The 21,926-nt window shown below is 44.8% G+C and overlaps 1 protein-coding gene across 5 annotated transcripts in view; it reads right to left on the reverse strand.

Moving 5' to 3' along the window:
• Window positions 1-21,926, reverse strand: part of BANF2 (barrier to autointegration factor 2) — a 33,652-nt gene that overhangs the window by 7,338 nt on the left and 4,388 nt on the right. For 2 of the 5 annotated variants that reach the window (XM_029917616.1, XM_029917619.1), the window contains one exon: window positions 848-976. In XM_029917616.1, coding sequence (XP_029773476.1) covers window positions 848-976 — 129 coding nt within the window. Of the gene's footprint in view, window positions 1-847; window positions 977-1,172; window positions 1,255-10,739; window positions 10,838-21,926 lie in introns of those variants that run through there. The other 3 variants (XM_029917617.1, XM_029917618.1, XM_029917620.1) reach the window with 3 other exon arrangements.

Consider the following 21,926-nt stretch of genomic DNA (forward strand, 5'->3'; position numbering starts at 1 on the left):
TGGGCCGTCAGTTTGAGCCCCATGTGGGGCTCTGTGCTGACAGCTCAGAGCCTGCAGCCTGCTTGGGATTCTGTGTCTCCCTCTCTCTATGCCCCTCCCCTGCTCACACTCTGTCTTTCTCAAAAATAAACATTAAAAAAAACTGAAGGGGATGAACAGCAATAGCTGTATGTGAAATCTCTCCACTGAGTGTGTGATGTTCTAAGTGGATTCCCATTTGCCTCTGCGTGTGCTTACTTTCTTTGGGTTCTCTCGGAATCATCTCCTATTCTCCCCTAAAGTTCCAAGCAGTTTTACCAGCACCATAAAAACCAAATCATTATGTAGAAAAAGAATGTTTGGATTCCACTGGATGCCCTTGAGGCCATTCTTGGGTTGTGAGTGACATCTTAGAACAGCTCATATCCTCTTACTCTGGTGTAGACCCCAGCCTGCTGTTACTCCACCTGCCGTTGCCAAGGTGGTGTCCTGGTGGGGCAAGTGAGACCCCGTGACATTCTTCACGGTGGTGGGCTGTGCATCCAAATCATCCATCCTGACAGCTCAGCCCCTGGCTCGGGTGGCTGGCTCACTTCTGGTGACCTCTGGGTGTTGGAACACCCAGTGAATCATGCCTGGCTCAGCTGCTCTGAGCCAAAGCCATTCAATTTGCCCATGATCTACTGGCCTTCAAGGCTGCCCAAGCATGAGAGGTCAGCAGGACTGAAGACCCTGGCACTGTGCCAAGTGGCAGCTTTGCTCTCTGATGGCCCCTTGCAAGGACATGGAGCAGTGGCTGCCATCTGGCAGCACTAGGGGAAGAGACACTGGGGAGAGAAGTGGGGAAATAAGAAAAAAAGTGAATTACCTTGTTGAAACCTTTGGTGACCAAATTGATTGCAAGCTCACGGCTGATCCCGTCCACCCAGGCAACATCCTTTTCTCCAATGGGTTCAGAGAGGAAGGCTCTTAGCCTGGGAGACATGTGATCCATCTTCTGTAATGACAGTGGGAGGAACATGGTTAGGAGGTGGCTGGCTGCTACAGTGAGAGGGACAATGGGGGACTGCCTTGCCAAGGGATGGGGGCAACAGATGATGACAGGCTTCCTTCCAGCACCCAATAGTTACCAGGGACTTTAAGATATCAGGGGCAATGCCCTGCACTAAAAGCCTCAACACATCCATTCTCACCTGGATGCGCTGAGAGATGTATAATGATGGCTGTGGATGAGTCCAGTAAATTCCACCAAAAGACTGTGTTTAATGCTAAGAACTGCAATATGTTCTCTCCTCCTCTTCCCAGCCTAAGTGCTTAAAGGAACATTGCTTCTTGAGACTAGAATTGTGGTTGGGGCAATGGGGATCTGTGGGTCATAGGTGAAAATGTGGAGTGAATAAATTCTGGTCAGCTAATATACAGCTTGGTAATAATGGTTAACAATAATGTATTGTATACTTGCAAATTTCTAAGAGGATAGATCTTAAGGTAAATCTCACCATACGCACATACACAAAAGGTTACCTATATGGAACTAAGGGAAAAGTTGTTTAGCTTGATTGTGGTGATCTTTGCACAATGCATGTATATACATCGATCAAATTATACACCTTTTTAAAAAGTTTTTTTTCTGAAGCGTTTTTTAAAAAATGTTTATTTATTTTTGGGGGGCAGGCCGGGGGAGAAGCAGAGAGGGAGGGAGAGAAAGAATCTTAAGCAGGCTCCATGCTGTCAGCGCAGAGCCTGACACAGGGCTCGATCTCATGAATCATGAGATCATGACCTGAGACAAGATCAAGAGTCAGTCTCTCTTAACTGACTGAGACATCCAGATGCCCTTGTCCACCTTAATTTCTGTAATCCCAGGATATCTCAATAAAGTTGTCTTAAAGAAAATAAAGCATTGTTTCTCTTAGCTAATTAACCTACCTTCTACACCATCAACACTTTTAATAGTTGGTTGTTTGGTGGCAAGTAACAGAAATTTCTTAAGCTAAATCAAATATTAAAGAAGACATTATAGAACTCAAAAGCCCAAGGGAAAGGATGGGGATGTGCAATCAGAGACACAGCTCCATTTTCTCTGATTCTTTCAACTTTTTCTCCTTGTGTTGACTTCAGTCTCCATTGGTTCCACTCATGGCAGTGAAATGGCTTCTTCAGGACTCACATTACTCAAGGTTCCACCCCAGAAGAAAAAGGAAAGAGAGAGTGTTTCAAGCAGAGCTCATCCAGTCTTGAAGGTCTGCACAGAGTCACCAGTATGAACTTAGTATTGGCCATATGTCCTGGTCCTAGATTTTGAGTGAAGGTAGCTTTCTCTAAACCATATAAGCTGTGAGATCAAGTGTAGTTACCTGAACAAAATTAGGATTTTTACCCAGAGAAGGGGGAATGAGTATTAAATAGTAACCGTAATATCCCACTATAGTTCATCCCTTTGGTACATTCTCATTCCCTTAAATCGTCACCAGAAATACTTAACAAATGTAGACTCACCTCCCTCAAGGGGTGAAGCCTTATGACTCATCTAGTTACTGGATTCGGATTCAAATTCGTATTTTCTGGAAGATGCATCATACTCTCCATCATGTCTGGAAGTAGCAACTCAAGGGATGGTAACCGATGAATTAAATTCTGAACTTCACTACCATCTAATATAGTCAGTGCCGGGGGAAAATCCCAACGTATCCGCAATAAAAATTTCCAGAAGGGCAATTCTCCCTTTGGAGAAGGGGACAATGGAAAACACATTCAGAAGTCATAGCCTATAGAATATACAAAATTGAGGAAATATTGGAGGGATTCCTTGACATGATGGTAAAGCAAGTTCCTCAGTCAGCAGACATGGTTGCCCCCAGTTTTGGGTTCAGGTGTATCTGCTCCATCCACTGTGTTGCTAAAATCTGGGTGGGCATAGGGTTGATGAGTTTTGAGGAGTGTCCCTGCTTTAACAACGCACTTCTTGTGGGTACAAGTTCAGGGATTGCCCCAAAGAATGGACAATTACAGGCCTGAGTTGGCCACTTTCCTTGACCACTTCTGTGCTCCTCAGATTTGTGGCATCTTCCTTTACCTCTGAAGTGAAGATACCCCAAGTATGCTCCCTGCCCCCAGCCATATCCTAGCTGCATGTCCACAGTGAGTTGTCCTGGTCATCAAGCTGGATGTGTCTAAGGTCAAATGCTCCATAGAGACCTGGGAACTGGGGGCACTGTTCTTCCAGGAGGCCCCCTTTCTCTTGTTAAGTCACTTGACTTGCTGCCTGCACTCTAACTTTAGCTCTATACATCAGCTTTGCCAACTCTGCAGGACTTGCTCATCAAAGACCACTTTGGATTGCAGGCCATAGGCAGAAAGGCCCTCTCAGCAAAACTGGGTTTTTATTCTCCCCATTTTCAAATGGGCTACCCTCCTTCTAAATTCGAGTCTCCTAGGACTTTAACAAAGATGTAACATCCTGAGTATTTCCTTCCAGATCTCCAAATGTCATATCTCCCTCCACATAGGGTCTCTACTCCAGGGTAAAACAGGAATAAGCAGCCATTTTGCTAAACCGAGATCACTGACTTCCTAGTTCCAGGTAAAGACAGCCTGCTGCTCTCTGTGAACATGTCATCTTGGCCAAGCCACATTTGGGGTTTGCTTATTGCAGTACTCCTTTCTTGGCACCAAACTCTCGGTCAGTTTGGACAGTTTATAATTCAAGTAACAGAAAAATCCAGTTCAAACTGGCTTATACAGGAAGAAGGTTTTATTAACCTATGCCACCAAAAAGCCCAGAGGTGGATCACAAGTGTCCAACTTGAGTTCCCTGCAAATCTCTTGGTTCAGCCTTCCTTTATATATTGGCTCAGTCCTCAGCTTGACTCCTTCTTGGAAATAATCAGGCTGTAGCTGGACCAGGCATCCCTTTTGCAAGATGTGACCCCCTCCCTCAAAGGAAAACTGCTTTCCCCTCGAAGCTGCCAATGAATGCCTTCTCCAGTCCAAACTGCCACATGCCAAGCCCTGATGTGCGTCCTTCCTCCGGTTCAGAAGGCAAGTCAGTGACCTACAAAGCACATAAGCTGCAGGGGTAGGGGTGGGGCACAAAATTGGGGTAGCGGCCATGTTAGTAGGATAAGGTCAGGAGAACAACTCAGTATCTGCCACATGGTCCCCAGTAGATTGCAAGGGCCACAGCTACCTCCTAATGCCCTTTGCTGCCCCACCCCTGCCCCAGCCTCAGTGCCTGGCAAGCGGTAAGCACTCAGTGACCTAAGTGACCGATTCATCCATTGTTTTCGAATGCTTCCATCACTGCCCCCTTGCCTGTTACCATGATCCCAATTTTCCACACCTAACATCCAGCTCCACTACATAAGCCTTCCTGCTCCAGGGGACATTTGTGACACTTTAGGGACACAAATTCTTCAAGAAGTGATGAATCTGAAGGCACTGATTTTAAGTCATGGGACTCCTAAGGACAGAGGCCTTGATATGTTGGCAGGTTCGAGGAAGAAAAGTAGGAGCCAAGACTGGTTGTCCAGGGTCACCTGACATTGTGGGCCTCAAATATACAGATGTGTGTTGTGAATACATATTATGTGGGGAGAGCATCGATCTCTCCAGCAGCTCAATATGAAGATCTCTCTTAATCTGTGCAAATGTATTAAAAGGTAAACACTATAGCCCCCATCCCCTCCTTGGATGATGACTTGGGATTTGGGGTCCAGTTCAGGGCTGGGCTCTAGGAGATCAGAGTTTCTAAGCAGGAGGAAGAGTCCCAGAGAGTGCTGGGGAGGTTCACCAGCTTTGCCCAGGGAAAATTCCATTCACTATCCACGCTGGCCATCTGTTAAGTTAAACAGCTCTGCCCATTAAAAGAATAAATGGAAACTACAACATTGCTATCAATGCAGCAGCAGCATCAAAGACAGGTAATGATTAGCAACACCTTGTGTGTATTTGCTTTTCTCACACACCTCATCTCACTTAGATCCTTGAAACACTCTGGAGCATAGGCGGCAGCGACTTTTATCCTCCTGAGGACCCACTGAATGGAAGGCCCTCACATTCATTAGGATGCAACAGTGGTTCTTAACCACGCAAATTGTTTCCTCCTCTGAACCCCAGACATTTGGCAGTCTGTCTGAAGACATCTTGGGATGTCAAAGCTAAGGGAGGGGGTAGTGCTATTGGCATCTAATGGGTAGAAGTCAGGGTTGCTGCCTAACATCCCATAATGCACACAACAGCCCTCCCACAACAAAGAATTATCCAGACCCAAATGTCAATAGTTTCAAGGGTGAGAAACCCTTGGCTAAAAGTAACAGAAAACTCTGACTCAGATGGTCTTAAACAAGAAATACTTTTCTAATCTCACATAATCAGAAATCCATTGGTGAGGTGGACCCCAGGATTTTGTCTATTAGTGGCCATGTGTGTGCCTGCATGTCAAGGACCAGATTAGCAGCATCCAAGCTCCCAAGATGCATACAGAATTTGCTTGGGTCCTGACCTGACATGGAAACTTCCAAAGGAAAGACAGGTCATTTCTTCTTAGGTGTTCCCAGAACCTCTTCAGTAGAACTTGCCTTAGTTTCATTGGCCAGAACCAGACAATGTGTCTGCCTGTAAGCCAGACACTGGCCAGGGGAATGGTCTGTGTGGGGTGTGGATGAGGTCAGCGCCCTGAACATGGGGTTACTCAGAGAATGCTGGATTCTGGAAGAAGTAGGAGAGGAGGTGGATGCTGGGTAGCAAAGGTCTATGTCTACCAAGTCTTCCAAACTGGTCAAACGATCAGGCCATCACAACTAGCACTTCTCAAAGTTTAATGTGCACACAGACCACCTGCACAATGTGGGGGGGGGGGGCTTGTTTAAAAATGTGGGTTCCGATGTAGCAGGTCGGGGTGCAACCCCAGGTGCGGCATTCCTAACCAGCTCCCAAGAAGATGCCCATGTTGGGGGCCCACAGATCACACTTTGAGTAGCAGGACAGTACATGGCACCATCCCCCCCCCCACTACTTTCTACATTTTATATTGAATTGTGGCAAAATACACATAGCATAAATTTACTGTCTTAACTATTCATAAGTGTCTGTCTAGGTAGTGTTGAGTATATTCACATTGTTGTGCAACCAACCCCCAGAAGTCTTTTCATCTTGCAAAACTGAAAACTCTAATTCAAGTTTAGAATTTGACTACTCCAGGTTGCTCATATAAGTAGAATCATAAGTATTTGTCTTTTTGTGGTTGGCTTATTTCACTTAGCATGATGTCTTCAAGGTTCAACCATGTTGTATCCTGGGTCAGAATCTTCTTCCTTTTTTTAAAGTTTATTTATTTATTTTGAGAGAGAGAGAAAGAGAGAAAGAGGCAGAAAGGGAGAGAGAGAATCCCAAGTAGGCTCCGCACTGTCAGCAGCATGAGCCTGATGTGACTTGAACTCACTAACCTCAAGATTCAAGACCTGAGCTGAAAGAAAGAGTTGTACGCTCAACTGACTGAGCCACCCAGGCACCCCAGAATCTTCTTCCTTTCTAAGAATGAATAATATTCCACTGTATGAATACATCACATCTTCTTTATTCATTTGTCTATTAGTGGACACTTGGTTTGCTTCTACCTTTTGGCTATTGGGAATAATGTTGCTATAAGCATAGGTGGGCAAATGTCTCTTCAAGATCCTGTTCTGGATTCTTTTGGATGGAATGGAATCACCTGGATTATATGGTAATTCTATGTTTCATCTTTGGAGGACCACTGCACAGTTTTCCATAGTGACTGTACCAATGCCATGTATTCTTATCCTTTACCAAACATTAGGCTCATTCTGGAAGACTCAACCCATGCTTGGGTCCTTCCTCTAGCATTTGACTTAATTAGCATGGGGTGGGTCCTGGACATTGGAATTTTTAAAAACTCTTGGGTGAGTCCAATGTCCTGCCAAGTTTGAGAACCACTGTTTCTCTGTCATTAGCTTTTTTTTTCATAAAGTTATGAGCAGGTTTTCTAGGATGATGGGATTTCAACTAAGTGGGACTTTATAGTGAGTTGTCTAATGTCCATGTTTCCAGATGGCCTAGCAGGCAGTGTCTCTTTCCCCCTTCCCCAGGCACATCAAATCCTCATTAGCCATCAACAGGAATATTTAACTATGACCCCTGATGGCTTTGAAGTCAGAGAACTTCAGAGCGGACAGACCTCAATAACGGCCTACTCCTTTTTTTTTAATTAAAAAAAGGGATCTTTACTTCAAAGGAAATTTTACCTGGAATCCCTTTATATAAAATAGATCAAAGCAGAATTACTCTGTTGACTTTCAAGTGAGGGGAGGGCACGAGAGCCTGCCCTGGATATGAGAAGCCATCCCTATGGCCCCCTTGTGTCCCCTTCAAACCCCTGTCTGATCCAGCCTAAAACCCTCATTTCACCCTAAGAAAACCTAGGCCTCAGAATTTAAGCTGCTTACTCAAAGTACTGCACCTAGCACGATATGGTTGGCTCTGTTTCCCAGCAGAGCACTCTTTCTAAGTCCCCAGGCATCTCCTGGGTGGGCTTCAGCGGGGTCTACATCATGGTCAGCTCAATCACTCGGCCATCATGACAATACTAACCACAGATGCCTTAACATGGTCCTGCCCCGTAAAAGAGTCTTCTGTTATAAGGTGTTCTCTCAATTACACCATGTTGAACCAGGAAGTACTGTTTGGGGAGGATACATTGGCAGGAAATGACTTGAACCATGTCTGGTTTTAGAGGCTCACAGAAGTCACTTACCTGTTTAAATAAGGAATAAAAGGGTCAATGGAATTTAATCATGATTCTCAAAGGAATGACCTTCTAGTTGCAAATGTTTGGCATCCTTTAAAGATCACTTTAAAAAAATCTATACAATAAGTCTGTGAGGAGGCAATCACAAATGCCCCATTGGATTAATGGACTGGGGGTGGGGGGTACTGCTCTGATGTCATACAAATTGGAATTGGGGGCTTAGGATGCAATTTCCAGTGGAGACATTGTACACAAATTCAAAAAGTGACATCTCTCAACAATCATTAGCTGGAAGTGAAATTCATTATTCTCTGGAGCCCAAGTAAGATGACTCAGGGAGTGACCCCCCCAGTGATAGAGACACAGGTGTGGACCATACATGAATATAGTTAGAATACTATACTTTCTTTGAAATACAAATGGAAAAATATATTTCTAAATATATTACTTTGCATAATATGTGATTTTAAATGTGTATAATTAAATTATGAAATGAAAAGGTATAAGTAAACTGTTTTATCTACATCCCTATGAGCTCATATATTCAAATGGCAAAAAAAATTTTAAAAATTTGGCAGGGTAGGAGTCTTCCTGTTGAGTAAATAAAAGATTATCTTATTTTTGTGTTTGCTTGTATTTGGACATATGTGGTATTGCCTACTCTAGGGAACTGAGTTTTTAAAAACTTTTTTAAGTTAATTATTTATTTTCAACAGAAAGAGACAGGGAGAGCCAGCAGGGGAGGGGCAGAGAGAGAGAGGGAAAGAGAAAACTCCCAAGCAGGCTCTGCACTGTCAGCATGGAGCCTGAGTGGGGCTTAAACTCAGAGACTGTAAGATCATGACCTGAGTCAAAACCAAGAGTTGGACACCTAACTGACTGAGCCACCCAGGTGCCCCAGGAACTGAGATGTTAATACTACCTAAGCTTTATGTTTTGTTCTCACATTTTATTGAAGGGGTATGGGACAGAAATCTGCATTGGCGGTACCATTGTTGAGAATGCTGCTACCCACATTTTGTCCTAGAAAATGTCCCCGTAGTGAAGCTTTTTTAATGTGAAGAAATAAGTATACCTTTCAAAACCAGTATATTTCTACCTTTGGGAAGAAACAGAATTTATAAACATATTTCTCTTTTTACTCAGCCTGCTGGGAAGCTTTGAACTAAACCAAATGGCCACATAGAAAACTTAACACAGATAAAATCTCTCTCCCCTCCTAGTTATCATATTTGCTTCTTCTACTCAATGCCCTCATTTTGTTTCTAATTTTACTCTAAGACTTAAACTCATGTGCTCAGAGCACATACACACTTTCTAAATTATGCTGCTTTAGTGCTTTCAACAATAGCCAAATCATGGAAAGAGCCTAAGTGTCCATCCACTGATGAATGGATAAAGAAGATGTGGTTTATATATACAATGGAATACTACTTGGCAAAGAGAAAGAATGAAATCCTGCCATTTGCAGCAACGTGGATTGAACTGGAAGGTATTATGCTAAGTGAAATAAGTCAGTCAGAGAAAGACAGATAACATATGTTTTCACTCATGTGAAACTTGAGAGACTTAACAGAAGACCATGGGGAAAGGGAAGGGGAAAAATAATTACAAATAGAGAGGGAGGGAGGCAAACCATAAGAGACTCTTAAATACAGAGAACAAACTGAGGGTTGATGGGGGGGTGGGGGAGAGGGAGAAATGGGTGATGGGCATTGAGGAGGGCACTTGTTGGAATGAGCACTGGGTGCTGTATGCAGGCAATGAACCATGGGAATCTACCCCTAAACCACAAACACACTGTACACACTGTATGTTAGCCAACTGGGCAATAAATTATACTAAAAAATAAAAAATAAATTATGCTGCTTTGTTATGTGCTCAAAGCCCCAAAGATGTGGAGAATAAAAATCAGTCCTAAACTAAGCAGATTTATGGAAAAATTAGGGTCCATCCCTATAGCCTCAAACAGGTAGTTAAAATACACTGTAATATTAGTTTCAGGTGTACAATATAGTGATTCGTCACTTCCATACAACACCCAGTGCTCATCACAACTAGTGCACTCCTTAATCCTCATCACCTACTTTACCACCTCACCTCCAACAACCCTAGTTTGTTCTCTATAGTTGAAAATCCATTTTCTGGTTTGCCTCTTTTTTTCCCCTGCTATGTTCATCTGTTTCATTTCTTAAATTCCACATATGAGTGAAATCATATGGTATTTGTCTTTCTCTGACTGACTTATTTCCCTTAGCACAATACACCATAGCTATATCCATGACATTGCAAATGGCAAGATTTCATTTTTTGATGGCTGAGTAATATTCCATTGTATATATACACCACATCTCCTTTATCTATTCATCAGTCGATAGACATTTGAGCTCTTTCCATAATTTGGTTATTGTTGATATTGCTGCTATAAACATTGGGGTGGGTTTATCCTTTCAAATCAGTATTTTTGTATCCTTTGGGCAAATACCTAGTAGTGCAATTGCTGCACCATAAGGTAGTTCTATTTTTAACTTTTTGAAGAACCTCCATACTGTATCCAGAGTGGCTGCACCAGTTTACATTCCCACCAACAGTGTAAGAGGGTTCCCCTTTCTCTGTATCCTCGCCAATACCTGTTGTTTCCTGTGTTTTTGATATTAGTAAGAGGTGATGTTTCCCTGATTATGAGTGAGCACTAACTTCCAAAACATGAGCCTGTGTGTTCTTCACATCCCATGGAAGGATCCTCTGGAATCTGCCCCTGTAAGGGTCACTGATTGTCTACCTCTGCTCAGCACTGGTTGTCTCTACTTCTGGGACCAGCACCTCTACTTCCCTTTGGGGACTCGTTCTTTTCCAAACCTCAGTCTCTATCTTCCCAAAGCCCTGGCATCAGGAAGCAACCATGTTCAAGCCTGGCCAATGAAACTAGTGTATCATTTTGGCCACTGCAAATGGTTTAGAGATGGGTGCATCCTCTAGCCCAGGCCAAGCTCACCTGGTAGGATATGAGTACAGAACTGCTGGTGATGATCTCTGCCATCACTTGTCTCTGAGAACCTGCCTAGGAAGGAAGCAACATGTAGGAAAGCAGACCTGTGAGAAGGAAAAAGACAGATTCCCAGTACTCATTTGCAAACCTGGATCTAGCCATACCTGAAGGCACATACTCCTGGACTTTTCAATTGTATCAGGCAATATTTCTCACTTTTGTTTAATGCAATTTAAGTTGGGATTGTGCAATTTGTAACAAAGAGTCGTAATTAATACATCCCCAATATTCATTCGCTCACTCATTCAACAAGTGTTTGTGGTATACCTTCCATGCACCAAGTACAATGCAAGGCACAGAAGCATCCTCATTCCACCCAGAGGTCTGGGGCAGGATTAGTCCCACAGCTAGGCATCAGGGATGAAAAAAATAATTTTTTCAATGTCCATTAATGCACATCATTCACAAGTAAAAGCAATATTTGCCTTCCTTGCCCTTCATGCCAATTCTACAATCGCAAACAAGGATCCTCTGCTCCTTGGTGGCTGTCTTACACATGACCCTTTAATTGTAGCTCTTTCTCCTGATGCATATGATGAATACCCAAGTAAATGCAATAATTTCCTCAGAAGTTTACTGAGAATGATCTCTTACAAGGCCTTGAGTTAAGTCTATGAACATGTAGGACAAAGAACATGTTAAGTCTATGAACATGTAGGACTTCTGCAGGTGGCTGTCAGAGAAAACCTCAGTGATGAGGAGGAACATTCCCAGAGGCAAGAGGTCACCTCTTCAGGAACTGTAAAGGAGATAGAGGACTGTCTTCACAGGCTCTAGACTCCAAAGTTCAGTGTGGGTCTACTAAAGCCCTTTGGGGTATGCTGGATTGGGGGTAGGAGACCGGAGTCTGATCTCAGCTCTGCCCATGACCCTTGATCAAGCCACTTCCATTTCATGTGTATAAAGTCAGAATGTTGATTGGCTGGACCTAATTGTCCTGGTCCCTCCCAACATTGTGTGTCTTTGTTAACTTACAGCCTTCAGGTGGTATAAAAGGCATATAGGTTCATAATCCTTATTCTGCCATTTTCAGATCCAAAAAGCTCTGAAAACCAGAAGATCGTTTTGTTTAAAAAAAAAAAAACTTATTTGGCAGCAAAACCTGGCCTGGACCAACATAAAGCTATTTATAGTCTTTATTATCCCTCTTAGTGTGAATATTTATACATTTCACCACAGGAATATTAATGGGTTTGTTTACAGCATACTGAGCCAGACTCTACCAGGAATGTTCTATAACACACAGAAACAGCACCATATTGCCTTTCTAAAATTAAAAAAAAATCTGAATTCTCCAAAACTTCTAGCCCCCATGGTTTAGACCTAGGTTTTAGAGACGTAGGCTAGGATCACTGTGCTTGTAGCCAAGGCACCCTGCAAACATCTCTTGCAGAAGGCACTTGTCTCCCCAGCTTGTCCACACTCCATCTTTCTTGTCCATGTCACTAAGGCTCCCAACCCTCTCTCCCTGAATAGAATTGTCCCCGTACTCCTATCTGTGCTGAATGTCCTTTTTCTGATAATAGTTCTAACCAGGACTATTGCTGGCTACATCTTCGCTTCCTGAAAACATGTCCTGTACTTTGGAGCCTTGTTCTCTGCAAATGACCAGGGACTGAGCTAAGAAAATAAGTCATCTAAGGAATGGATGAGTGTATTAGCTACCCTCCATGGACAAGACATTTATATTTGTAACAAATTTTTTTGGCTTATTTTTATTTTTAAAATTTTATTGTTTATTTATTTTGAGAGACAGAGAGAGTGAGTGAGGAAAGAGCAGAGACAGAGGGAGAGAGGAGAGAGACAATCCCAAGCAGTCTCTGTGTTGTCAGTACAGAGCCCGATGTAGGGCTCTAATTCATGAATTGGGAGATCTCGACCTTAGCCAAAAGCAAGAGTTGGACACTAAACTGACTAAGCCACCCAGGCACCGCATATTTTTATTTTTAGTTGTGATAAAATAATCATCACACAAAATTTACCATCTTAATCATTTTTAAGTGTACATTTATTTCATAGTGTTAAGTCTATCCATATGGTTGTATAAGCAATCCCCAGAACTTCTTCATACCCATTAAACTCTAAGTAGCCCCCACTTTCCCCCACCCCCAACCCCTGGCAACCGCCATTCTTTCTTTTTGTATGAGTTGGACAGCTCTAGGTACCTAATATAAGTGGAATTATACAATATTTGTCTTTTTGTGACCAGCTTTTCGCAGCATAATGTCCTCAAGATTCACCCATTTTGTGACATGTGTCAGAATTTTCCTTTTAAGGTTAAACATATTCCATTGTGAGTATATACCAAATCTTATCATCATTCATTCACTGAAGGATATTTGGGTTGTCTCCCCCATTTGGCTATAGTGGGTAAATCTGCTATGAATATGCCTCTTTCTGCTGTTATAGCCCCAGAAAGAAGAGGAAAGCAATGTCATCTTGGGAAGGGGAGGATTTCCCCCTAGAAAGAAGAAAAAGAAACAGACAGCCTATCTCTTTTGCCTCTTTCTGGGGAAAGCTTGCTCCATTATCCACGAGAGAGAAGACAATGTCTGGGAAGTCGGTAATAGGAACAGGGGACTTGATTTTCCCTTTCTGGGACAAAAATCCCAAAGGGGGAAGACATGTTGGGTTCCAGAAGGTAATGTCTGAAATGCTGGCTGGGCTGTGAAAAGGGTGCCTGAGACCTGTGGCCTTCCTTGGGCTTACCCAGTGACAGGAACAGGCACTTTCAGAATGTTGGTGGTAGTGCTGGTGCAGCACAGTGCACAAGGACTAGATACATGAGCCTGCGCACAGGGCAGAAGATGTGGTGAGGGCTGCCGGGGGAGCCAAAGCCTGGAGTCAGAATGAAGAGGCCACAGGAGAGGGGCTTTACAACCAGGGCAAAGGTCCAAGTCACAGACTCCAGAAGTGGGTGCCAAGATATCTCTAAAAGACGAGAAGGGGCTAGTCACTTGTGTGGACCAGAGTGGCCACATTGCCACAGGATCGAGGCGATTGCCTTGAAGATCCCATGAGTATTCAAAGCCTTGTGCCCCTACTGCCAGAGGACCCACCAGTACCTCTCCCCACCCCCACAGCACAGAGCTCCTTAGGGAAGGCAGGAAGGGGCAGAGCAGTCCATAGGGAGACACACTTTCCAACACAGACTCTTCAATGTTTGCAGCTAAAAAGACAGAGTAGTAGGTCCAGAGCCTGTGAGCCAAAACTGATACGCCCATCCCCCAGCTGCTTGTGCTGCTACTAATGCTCCCAGGGGTGGCTCTCCCCAGAGCAGTGTCTCAGCAATGGAAGCCACCACACCTGGAGACACCTGGGATGTTAGAAGGCCCAGGTCCTGCCTGAGGGCAGCCAGCGACCTCTGACCCTGAAGTAGAAAAACCCCATCCCCTCTTCTCAAGGTGGGACCACGCGCCAGCACCACTCGCCCCAGAATACTCATGGCGTCAGGCAGAAGCTGATTCCAGCCAGCACACAGCCTACTCAGCTCCTGCTCTCCTGTTTCCCTCTCCTGAGGATTTATCGTCAGGGTCGCCAGATTTAGGAAATAAAAATACAATGTGCTCAGTTCACTTTGAATTTCAAATAAATAATTAAAAAACTAGCAGTATAAGTATGATCCCCAAGTATTTCATAAGACAGACATATCAGGGGCACCTGGGTGGCTCAGTCCGTTAAGCATCTGACTCTTGGTTTCGGTCATGATCTCATGGTTCATGGGTTCAAGCCCCGTGTCAGGCTCCACGCTGACAGAGTGGAACTTGCTTGGGATTCTCTCTCCGTCTCTCTCTGCCTCTCCCCCACCCTCTAGAAATAAATAAACTTAAATAAAAAAAGACATACCAAAGAAGTTATTCATTGATTATCTGAAATTCAAATTTAACTGGGAATCCTGATTTTTTTTCCAGGCAGCTCTCTCCTACACCTCGGGCTCAACAAAAGCCCCTAAATCTGCCCCTACTCAGGTGAGCTACAGGAGTCAGAACTTCCTCCTGTTGGGATTTCCCTCCTGGATCTTAATCCACGTATGCCTCCCTATCTGGATCTGATGAAAGCTGCAAACTCACAAAGCTTGTAGCTGAAGGGGAAACGGTATGATGATAATGCCTAGGGAGATAATGGCTATGGGACACATGTCACTCAGAAGTCACCTCGGAAGCAAACACTAGTTTGGACATCAGGGTGCCCCTGCTCATCTGGAAAGAACGTCTGGTGCCAGCAGGGCTCACCCTGGGACTAGGAACCAAAAAAGGATTGTGGGCAAGTAGGAGAAATGGAACCAAACAGATGTGGTTCTGGCAGGGAGAGCACCTGCTACCATCGCTGCTGTTGCTTTTCTGATGCCTCCCCTGGAGAGGAAAGAACGTGGGCTCTGGAGCCCGCCCCCCCAGGCCTGAGCTTACATCCTGGCATTGTCTTTTACTAGTTACGGGACCCTCTTTACCCTGTGGGCCTTACTTTCTTCATCCACTTCGTGCCTGCCTCTTTCTGGCCATGGTCCCAAATAATCCTCAAAATTCATTTGGCAGCACCAGAAAATTGTTTCTGTTTTGAGAGATGGAGAAACCAAGGTCCATTCCTCTCCAGGAGAGGAATCAGAAGAGCAACAACAGCAATGGTAGCAGATGTCCCTGCCTGCCCATATCCTCTTGGGGGTTCACAGTTCCAGCACCTGTGGCTCTCCTGGCAGCCGATGGGTGCCAGCAGATGGATAAATGCCTGGTGCTGGCATGGTTCAGGTGGGACAACTTGGAGGAGTGTGCCCGGTCACCTTCAAGATGTCCCCAGAGGGGTCGAAGCCCAATGGCCCATGGTGGCATCCTGCTCGTGAACAGAGTTAGTGGCCACCCTCCCTTCCTGTTTTACCTCCTTGTTCTCCTGTGTGACCTGAACCCCTCCCAAATAAACTAATTGCACTTAAATTAGGCTCTGAGGGTTGATGACTGGGAAAGCCAGCCTAAGAGAGCAGTTAGTGCCTCTCTAGGCTCCCCAAGGCATCATGGGAAGTCCTTTCCCATGTATTACCTCATTCACCCTGCCCTCCCTGTGAGGATGTGGGTTCTGTGATTACCCCATTTTACAGATAAAATACTTTCACCGACGCAAGGCATTGCAGGGCCTCAAACCCAAGTGAGCCTCAGACTAATACTTGCATTCCCAAGTGCTGAGTCATCAGGACAGACTTCGCTGGAGTTCTGGGATTTTCTCTTCTTCCAGCTCTGCACTGCATTCTTTTACTGGGGTGCAAATACGAACTGGGGCAGCTGGCCGATGGCCAGCAAGGAGACATCTCATGGTATAGGTGGAGCTGTGGAGAGGTGTAATATCATAAGCACTGCACTGATTCCACCCTAAGTTACGTGAGGTCACCATGCTATGTGTCTTCTGCCTTTTCTTTGTAAGACAGAGTGCTTTAGACCTAGATTCAGTTTTCCTTGATTCCTTTTGGTCACATCTTATGTACCTTGTTTCCTGGTCCTCAGCCTAGTGGTTCTTCTTCTAAAGACTCTGCCCTTTCTGTACATCTCTGGTTGTGAGGGTATGTGTCTATGTTCTGAGTTTCAGTTCAGAAATGGCCCTAACTGACTTACCCAATCTTCCTAGGTTCAAAGACCTACTTAAGACTCTTTCCAAAAAAAAAAAAAAAATCACTAGCCTTCTAGGCTCTGGCTTCAGATAGAGGGCCTCAGCCAGAGAGTGGTGTTCTTCTCTTTTGGATTTGTTTCCATTCAAAGCCAGGTTCTCAAGACCATAAAGAAAGGATTTCCCAAAGATTGCCATTGATTTCATTTGTTGCATTATTTATGTGAGCAGGTAATGAACTATTTGTATTACAAACAGGACTTTTGCAGAGATTACACAAAGGAGTTTCAGTAATTCCTGGAGACCTTTTGGTGTATTATAGCCATCAAAAGATAAGCCTGCCCATTTGTAAACACATTCCTGGACATGCACCACAGCCACATTCCATAGGGGGAAGAGACTCAGTTTCCTGGCCTGGGCAGGATGGCGCTACTCTCCTGCTAAGGATCAGTCTCAACCCTGAATTGTCAGGGAAGAGTTTAGGCTGAAAGAGACCTTAGCCTCAGTGACCGTTTTGAAATCAGACACTGTTTTGAGCATCTATTAAAAGTTCAGATGAGAGGTGACAAACAGAAATGCCAAGGATCCAAGTAAGTGAAAAAAAAATTAGTGAGGAAAAACAGTGCAAGGGCAAAGATAAACAAGGACTGACATTTGGCATTCATCACGGAGCTCACAAAAGGTGTGGGCTGTGGTTGAGTTTGATCCCACATCCCACAAAAAGTAGGTGGTCCCCTCTCAGGAACATGGGTCCCAGGTAGCCAGATCTTGTGACTTATTTCAAAAGAATCTAAAAATTTAAAGTTTTATGTGAAGCCTCCCATTTTCTAAATGTTGGGCAATAATTCAAATGTCTGTAACATGATTTGGACCCATGCTACCAGCTTGCCTCTCCTGCTGCACAGACTTTCCTTCCAGAAAAATGTCCAGCTTGCACATATAAATACAATTTGACATCAAATTTCAGAAGTCTGTGGACCTCTGCCTTCAAGTTTCAAGTGGCATAAAACCTTCATCTTGGGTGAGTGGTTCTCATCTTTAAACTTTGACGTGGTTTGGGGCTCCTGGAGGGCTCAGTCAGTTGAACATCAGACTCTTGATTTCGGCTCAGGTCATGATTCCAGGGTCAGGGGATTGATCTCTGCATCAGGCTCTGTGCTGTGTGTGGAGCCTGCTTAAGATTCTCTCTCTGTCTCTCTCCCCTTTGCATGTTTTCTCTCAAACAAACAGACTTAGATATAGTTTCCTGGGCACACGTTCAGACCTTCCCCCATGAAGGTTATCTACAAACAGGCAATCAGTGCCCTTGCTTCCACTTCCCATCTCCCACTCAGCGGCCAGACACCACTCCCAGTATCTCCCCTTAAGTCCTCACAGGGATTTTCGTCTAAAAAATATCTGCTGATACTCAGTCCACAGGAAAATGCAAATCAAAGCCACAATAAGGTATCACCTCACCCCTGTTAGGATGGCTATTATCTAAAAGACTGGAAATGCAGGTGCTGTGAGGATGTGGAGAAAAGGGAAGCCCTGTGCTCTGCTGGTGGGAATGCAAATTGGTGCAGTCACTATGGAAAACAGTATGGAGGTTCCTCAAAAAATTAAAAATAGAACTACCAGATGATCCAGCAATTCCACCTCTGGGTATTTAGCTAAAGAAAGCAAAAAATGCTCATTCAAAACGGTATCTGCACCCTCACGTTCACTGCGGTACTATTTACAGCAGCCAAGATATGGAAACAAGCTACGTGTCCATGGATGGATAAAAGCGCAAAGAAAATGTGGCGTACACATAAAATGGAATATTATTCAGCAACAAAAGCAAATCTTCCCATGTGCAATAACACGAATGAAACCTGAGGACATTATGCTAAGTGAAATAAGATGCGTAAAGACAACTATCATATGATCTCACCTATTCGTTGGATCTAAAAACAAATGAATAAAAACAAACAGCTCATAGATACAGAGAATAGATTGATGGTTGCCAGAGGTGAGGTGTGGGAGTGGGGGAAATGGGTAAAAGGGGTCAAAAGGCACAAACTTCCACTTATACAATAAATAAGTCATGGGGATGTAACATACAGCATGGTGACTATAATTAATAATACTGTATTAGAGGGCCACCTGAGTGGCTCAGTCAGTTAAGCACCCAACTCTTGATTTCTGCTCAGGTCATGATCTTGAGGTTTGTGAGTTCAAGCCCTGTGCTGACAGCCCAGAGCCTGCTTGGGATTCTGTCTCCTTCTCTCTCTGCCCCTCCTTCTCTTTCTCTCTCAAAATAAATAAAAATAAACTGTATTGTGTATTTGAAAGTTGCTTCAAAAGATCTTCAAAGTTCTCATCACAAGAACAAAATTTGTTATTATGTGTGGTGTTGGATGCTAATGAGACTTATTGGTGATCATTGCACAATATAAACAAATATTAAATTATGTTGTACACCTGAAACTAACATGATGGTATATGTCCATTTATATCTCAATTTAAAGGGGTGGGGAAGCATCCATTGGTGAAGACGTGATTTCCAGTGCACGTAAACTTGGCTGAAAATGTGTGGTTCCCAGTCACTTCCCTTCTGGGCTTTGATTGCTGATGGCAGATGCCCAACCAAGTCATGCTTGGTGCAGGTCCTGCCCATGTGGGTCAGATACACACACCCCACCCTGCTCACGACATCTACTTCTCCACCTGGCCTTTGGATAGAGCCCCCTGGAAGTGACCAAAGAGACACATATGCCACCCCACTCTAATACAAAGGAAGACTTGAAAAGCCCTTTGCACATCTTGGGTTCTGAGCCATTACCGTATGCTCAGTGCTGCTGCCTTGAGTGGTGGTACAAGGTCAGGAAAGAGTCAAGCAGGGCACTGGCTGGACCTGTGTTTGATCTTGGCTTTGCCCCTTACTAGCCAGGAACCTGGATCTGAGTCCACCTCTCCATTATCACCACCACATCAGGAGTTCTCACTATGGATAGACAAGACACATTGAATCCTCAAGTGTGTGTGTGTGTGTGTGTGTGTGTGTGTGTACACTCTGGAACTCTGGAACATCACTTAACAGATGACAAAACTGAAGCTTAGAGAGCTTAATAACACATCCACGACTGTGTACTTGGCAAGGAGAGGAGCTTGAATCCTTCATGTTGAGCTAACGCTTGTGAGTTCTGCCAATGCTTTGTAACTATGGACCACTTAGAAGCACCATGCATGAAGTGCTCTGACCAGAGAGGTCCTCAGAGATGTTGTTATAACCATCACCTCACCCCACAGCAATGACGCTCAGTCTTTGTCTGGATTTACAGATCGTGCATGGCCCAGGAACCTCATTTCCCCCAGTCCCTCCTCCCGGCACACCCAGTGCCCTGGCTGTTGCCACTCTTCCACGTATGGCCAAGCTCTGAGCCTCTTCAGCCTCAAAATGCTGCCATCTTTCTGGTCGGGTGGCTATGTTTTTCTAAGTCCAGGCCTGAAACGGGGTTTCCTGCCCTGTCAATGGTTACCATCAGCCTGACATCACCAAGGGGAAGGTCATTGTCACAGCAGCTGGGGAGAAGCTCCATACTAACTAGTCACATTAACTTGCCTATATCACTTTCCCTTTCTCCACCTTAGCTGTTTCATCTATAAAATTGGTGAGGTGGAGTTAGGTTGATAATTTTCTGAAGTGTGCTCAAAAGAACATTAGCCTCTCATCTTCCCCTCACTCTTCCCCTCATCTGGATTCGCAGTGTACTGCAGCTTATTCAAGGCCCTGATAAGTCCTGTGCAGCAAGGGAACTGCTGTCTGGCTTAAAGTGTCATCTTCTAAGCTTGCTGGACCACACAGCTCTTTAAGTGATATCAATTAACATCCCTTGGGCCAGTGTCCCTGTGGAACATGCCTTGGCTAATTTTCAAGTCTTTTATGGTAGCCTCAGCTCTTGAGTCTGTGCTGGGGTCCAGAAGACCTGGTTGGCTGTGGGCTCCCTGGAATTGATAAGGCCCCTGCCCTCTGCTTCCCCAGTCATCACGGAACATCTGTTTTCATGGCCAACTTTGGTGAGTTCTTGACTTCTCAAGAGCTCTCTCTCCTTTCTGAGTTTTGTACCTTTCCTGCCCTCATTCCATGTGGCTTGGGTGGGGCTGGCCTCACTACCTGGCTCCAGGAACAACCCTATGACCTAGGCCTGGCTGTTGAGGTAACACATCCCCTTGGTGATCGTGACTGGTTTGTGACAGGCATGGCACTCCAGTGGGATGAACCAGAGAACTCTGGCACTTTTGTTGGGAAGGTTAGGAAAGAACTGATGCCTTCTTCCTGGCACAGTTGCAAAGCAGGGAGTTGTCTCTTCCTCTACTCTGTGAGAGCCTGCCAGAAAGATTCCCAGGGGTGGCAGAGCTGCCGACCATGACAAATAATTCCCTAACAACATCACTGAGGGGCCAGATCCAGCCTTTCCTGAAGCCATGGCATACTTACTCATCAATCCTTTTCCATTAAACTGTTTTGAGTTTGGTTCTAACCTTGTAACTGAAAGTCCCCTACGCCACCAATTTTACAAATGGTGTGGTGGGAACCCAATATTAGAGAAAATGGGGAACAGGCTGTATGTACAGCTTGGTGAAGCAGTGCCTGGGAAGCATCTGGGAAGTGGAGTGGAATGGTTCCAGTGGTATTGTGGGGGACCAGGCAAGAAAGGATTGATCACATGGACCCTGGCAACAATGCTCAATGCTGAACCCAGTGTAATGATTCACCAGAGGCAGTGTTCCAGGCCAAACCTGAACATAGGCCGGCCCTGACAGAATGCACTCTAATACAGCCTTACCTGTGGTTCTGGTGGTCATGGACCCTTAGGCTTGGCATCTCCTGGGAGCTTGTTAGGAATGCAGAATCTCAGGCCACTAAATCAGGATCTGCATTTTAACAAGGCGCCAAGTGGTGTGTGACCACAACCCAGTGTGAGAAGCACCACCATGGGGTTATTGGTAGTGACTGCGGTAGCAAGCCAAGATGGCCACCATCAGCTCCTTTCTTCCTGTTTGCCCACCTGCTGGGGGTGAGTGTTTCTTCATACTTTTAATCTGGGCTTGCCCAGGAGCTGCTTGGACCAACAGAATGTGGTGCAGTGGTGGTACCAGTACTACACTTCACCCCCAAGAGGTCTAGCAGCTCTGCATCATTCCTCAGAAGCCAGCTGTCATAAAGTCTGACTACCCTGAGACCTCCAAGCTAGCCACATGGAGATGCCATGTGGAGGCCCTATGAGCTCCAGAAAGGTGAGGGAGTGACCTTCACCAATGCCACATAGAGCTGAGCCCTTACTCAAGTTTCTGACTCATGGGGTTGGGAAGAAACAATTGATCACTGCAGTATTAAAACATTAAGTTTTGGGTGATACAGCAAAAGCCTACTGAGGTGGTGACTATCTTTTCTCTTTCAAGTTATTCACTCGCTCTAGACACTGTGCTGAGCACTTTACATCTGCCAGATGCTGTTCCAGGCACCGTTCCAGGTCCAGGGTGGAGTGATCATGAGATAAACAGCACCCCCGCTCTTACAGG

Source organism: Suricata suricatta, chromosome 12 (assembly GCF_006229205.1).
Source record: "Suricata suricatta isolate VVHF042 chromosome 12, meerkat_22Aug2017_6uvM2_HiC, whole genome shotgun sequence".
Classification (NCBI taxonomy): domain Eukaryota; kingdom Metazoa; phylum Chordata; class Mammalia; order Carnivora; family Herpestidae; genus Suricata; species Suricata suricatta.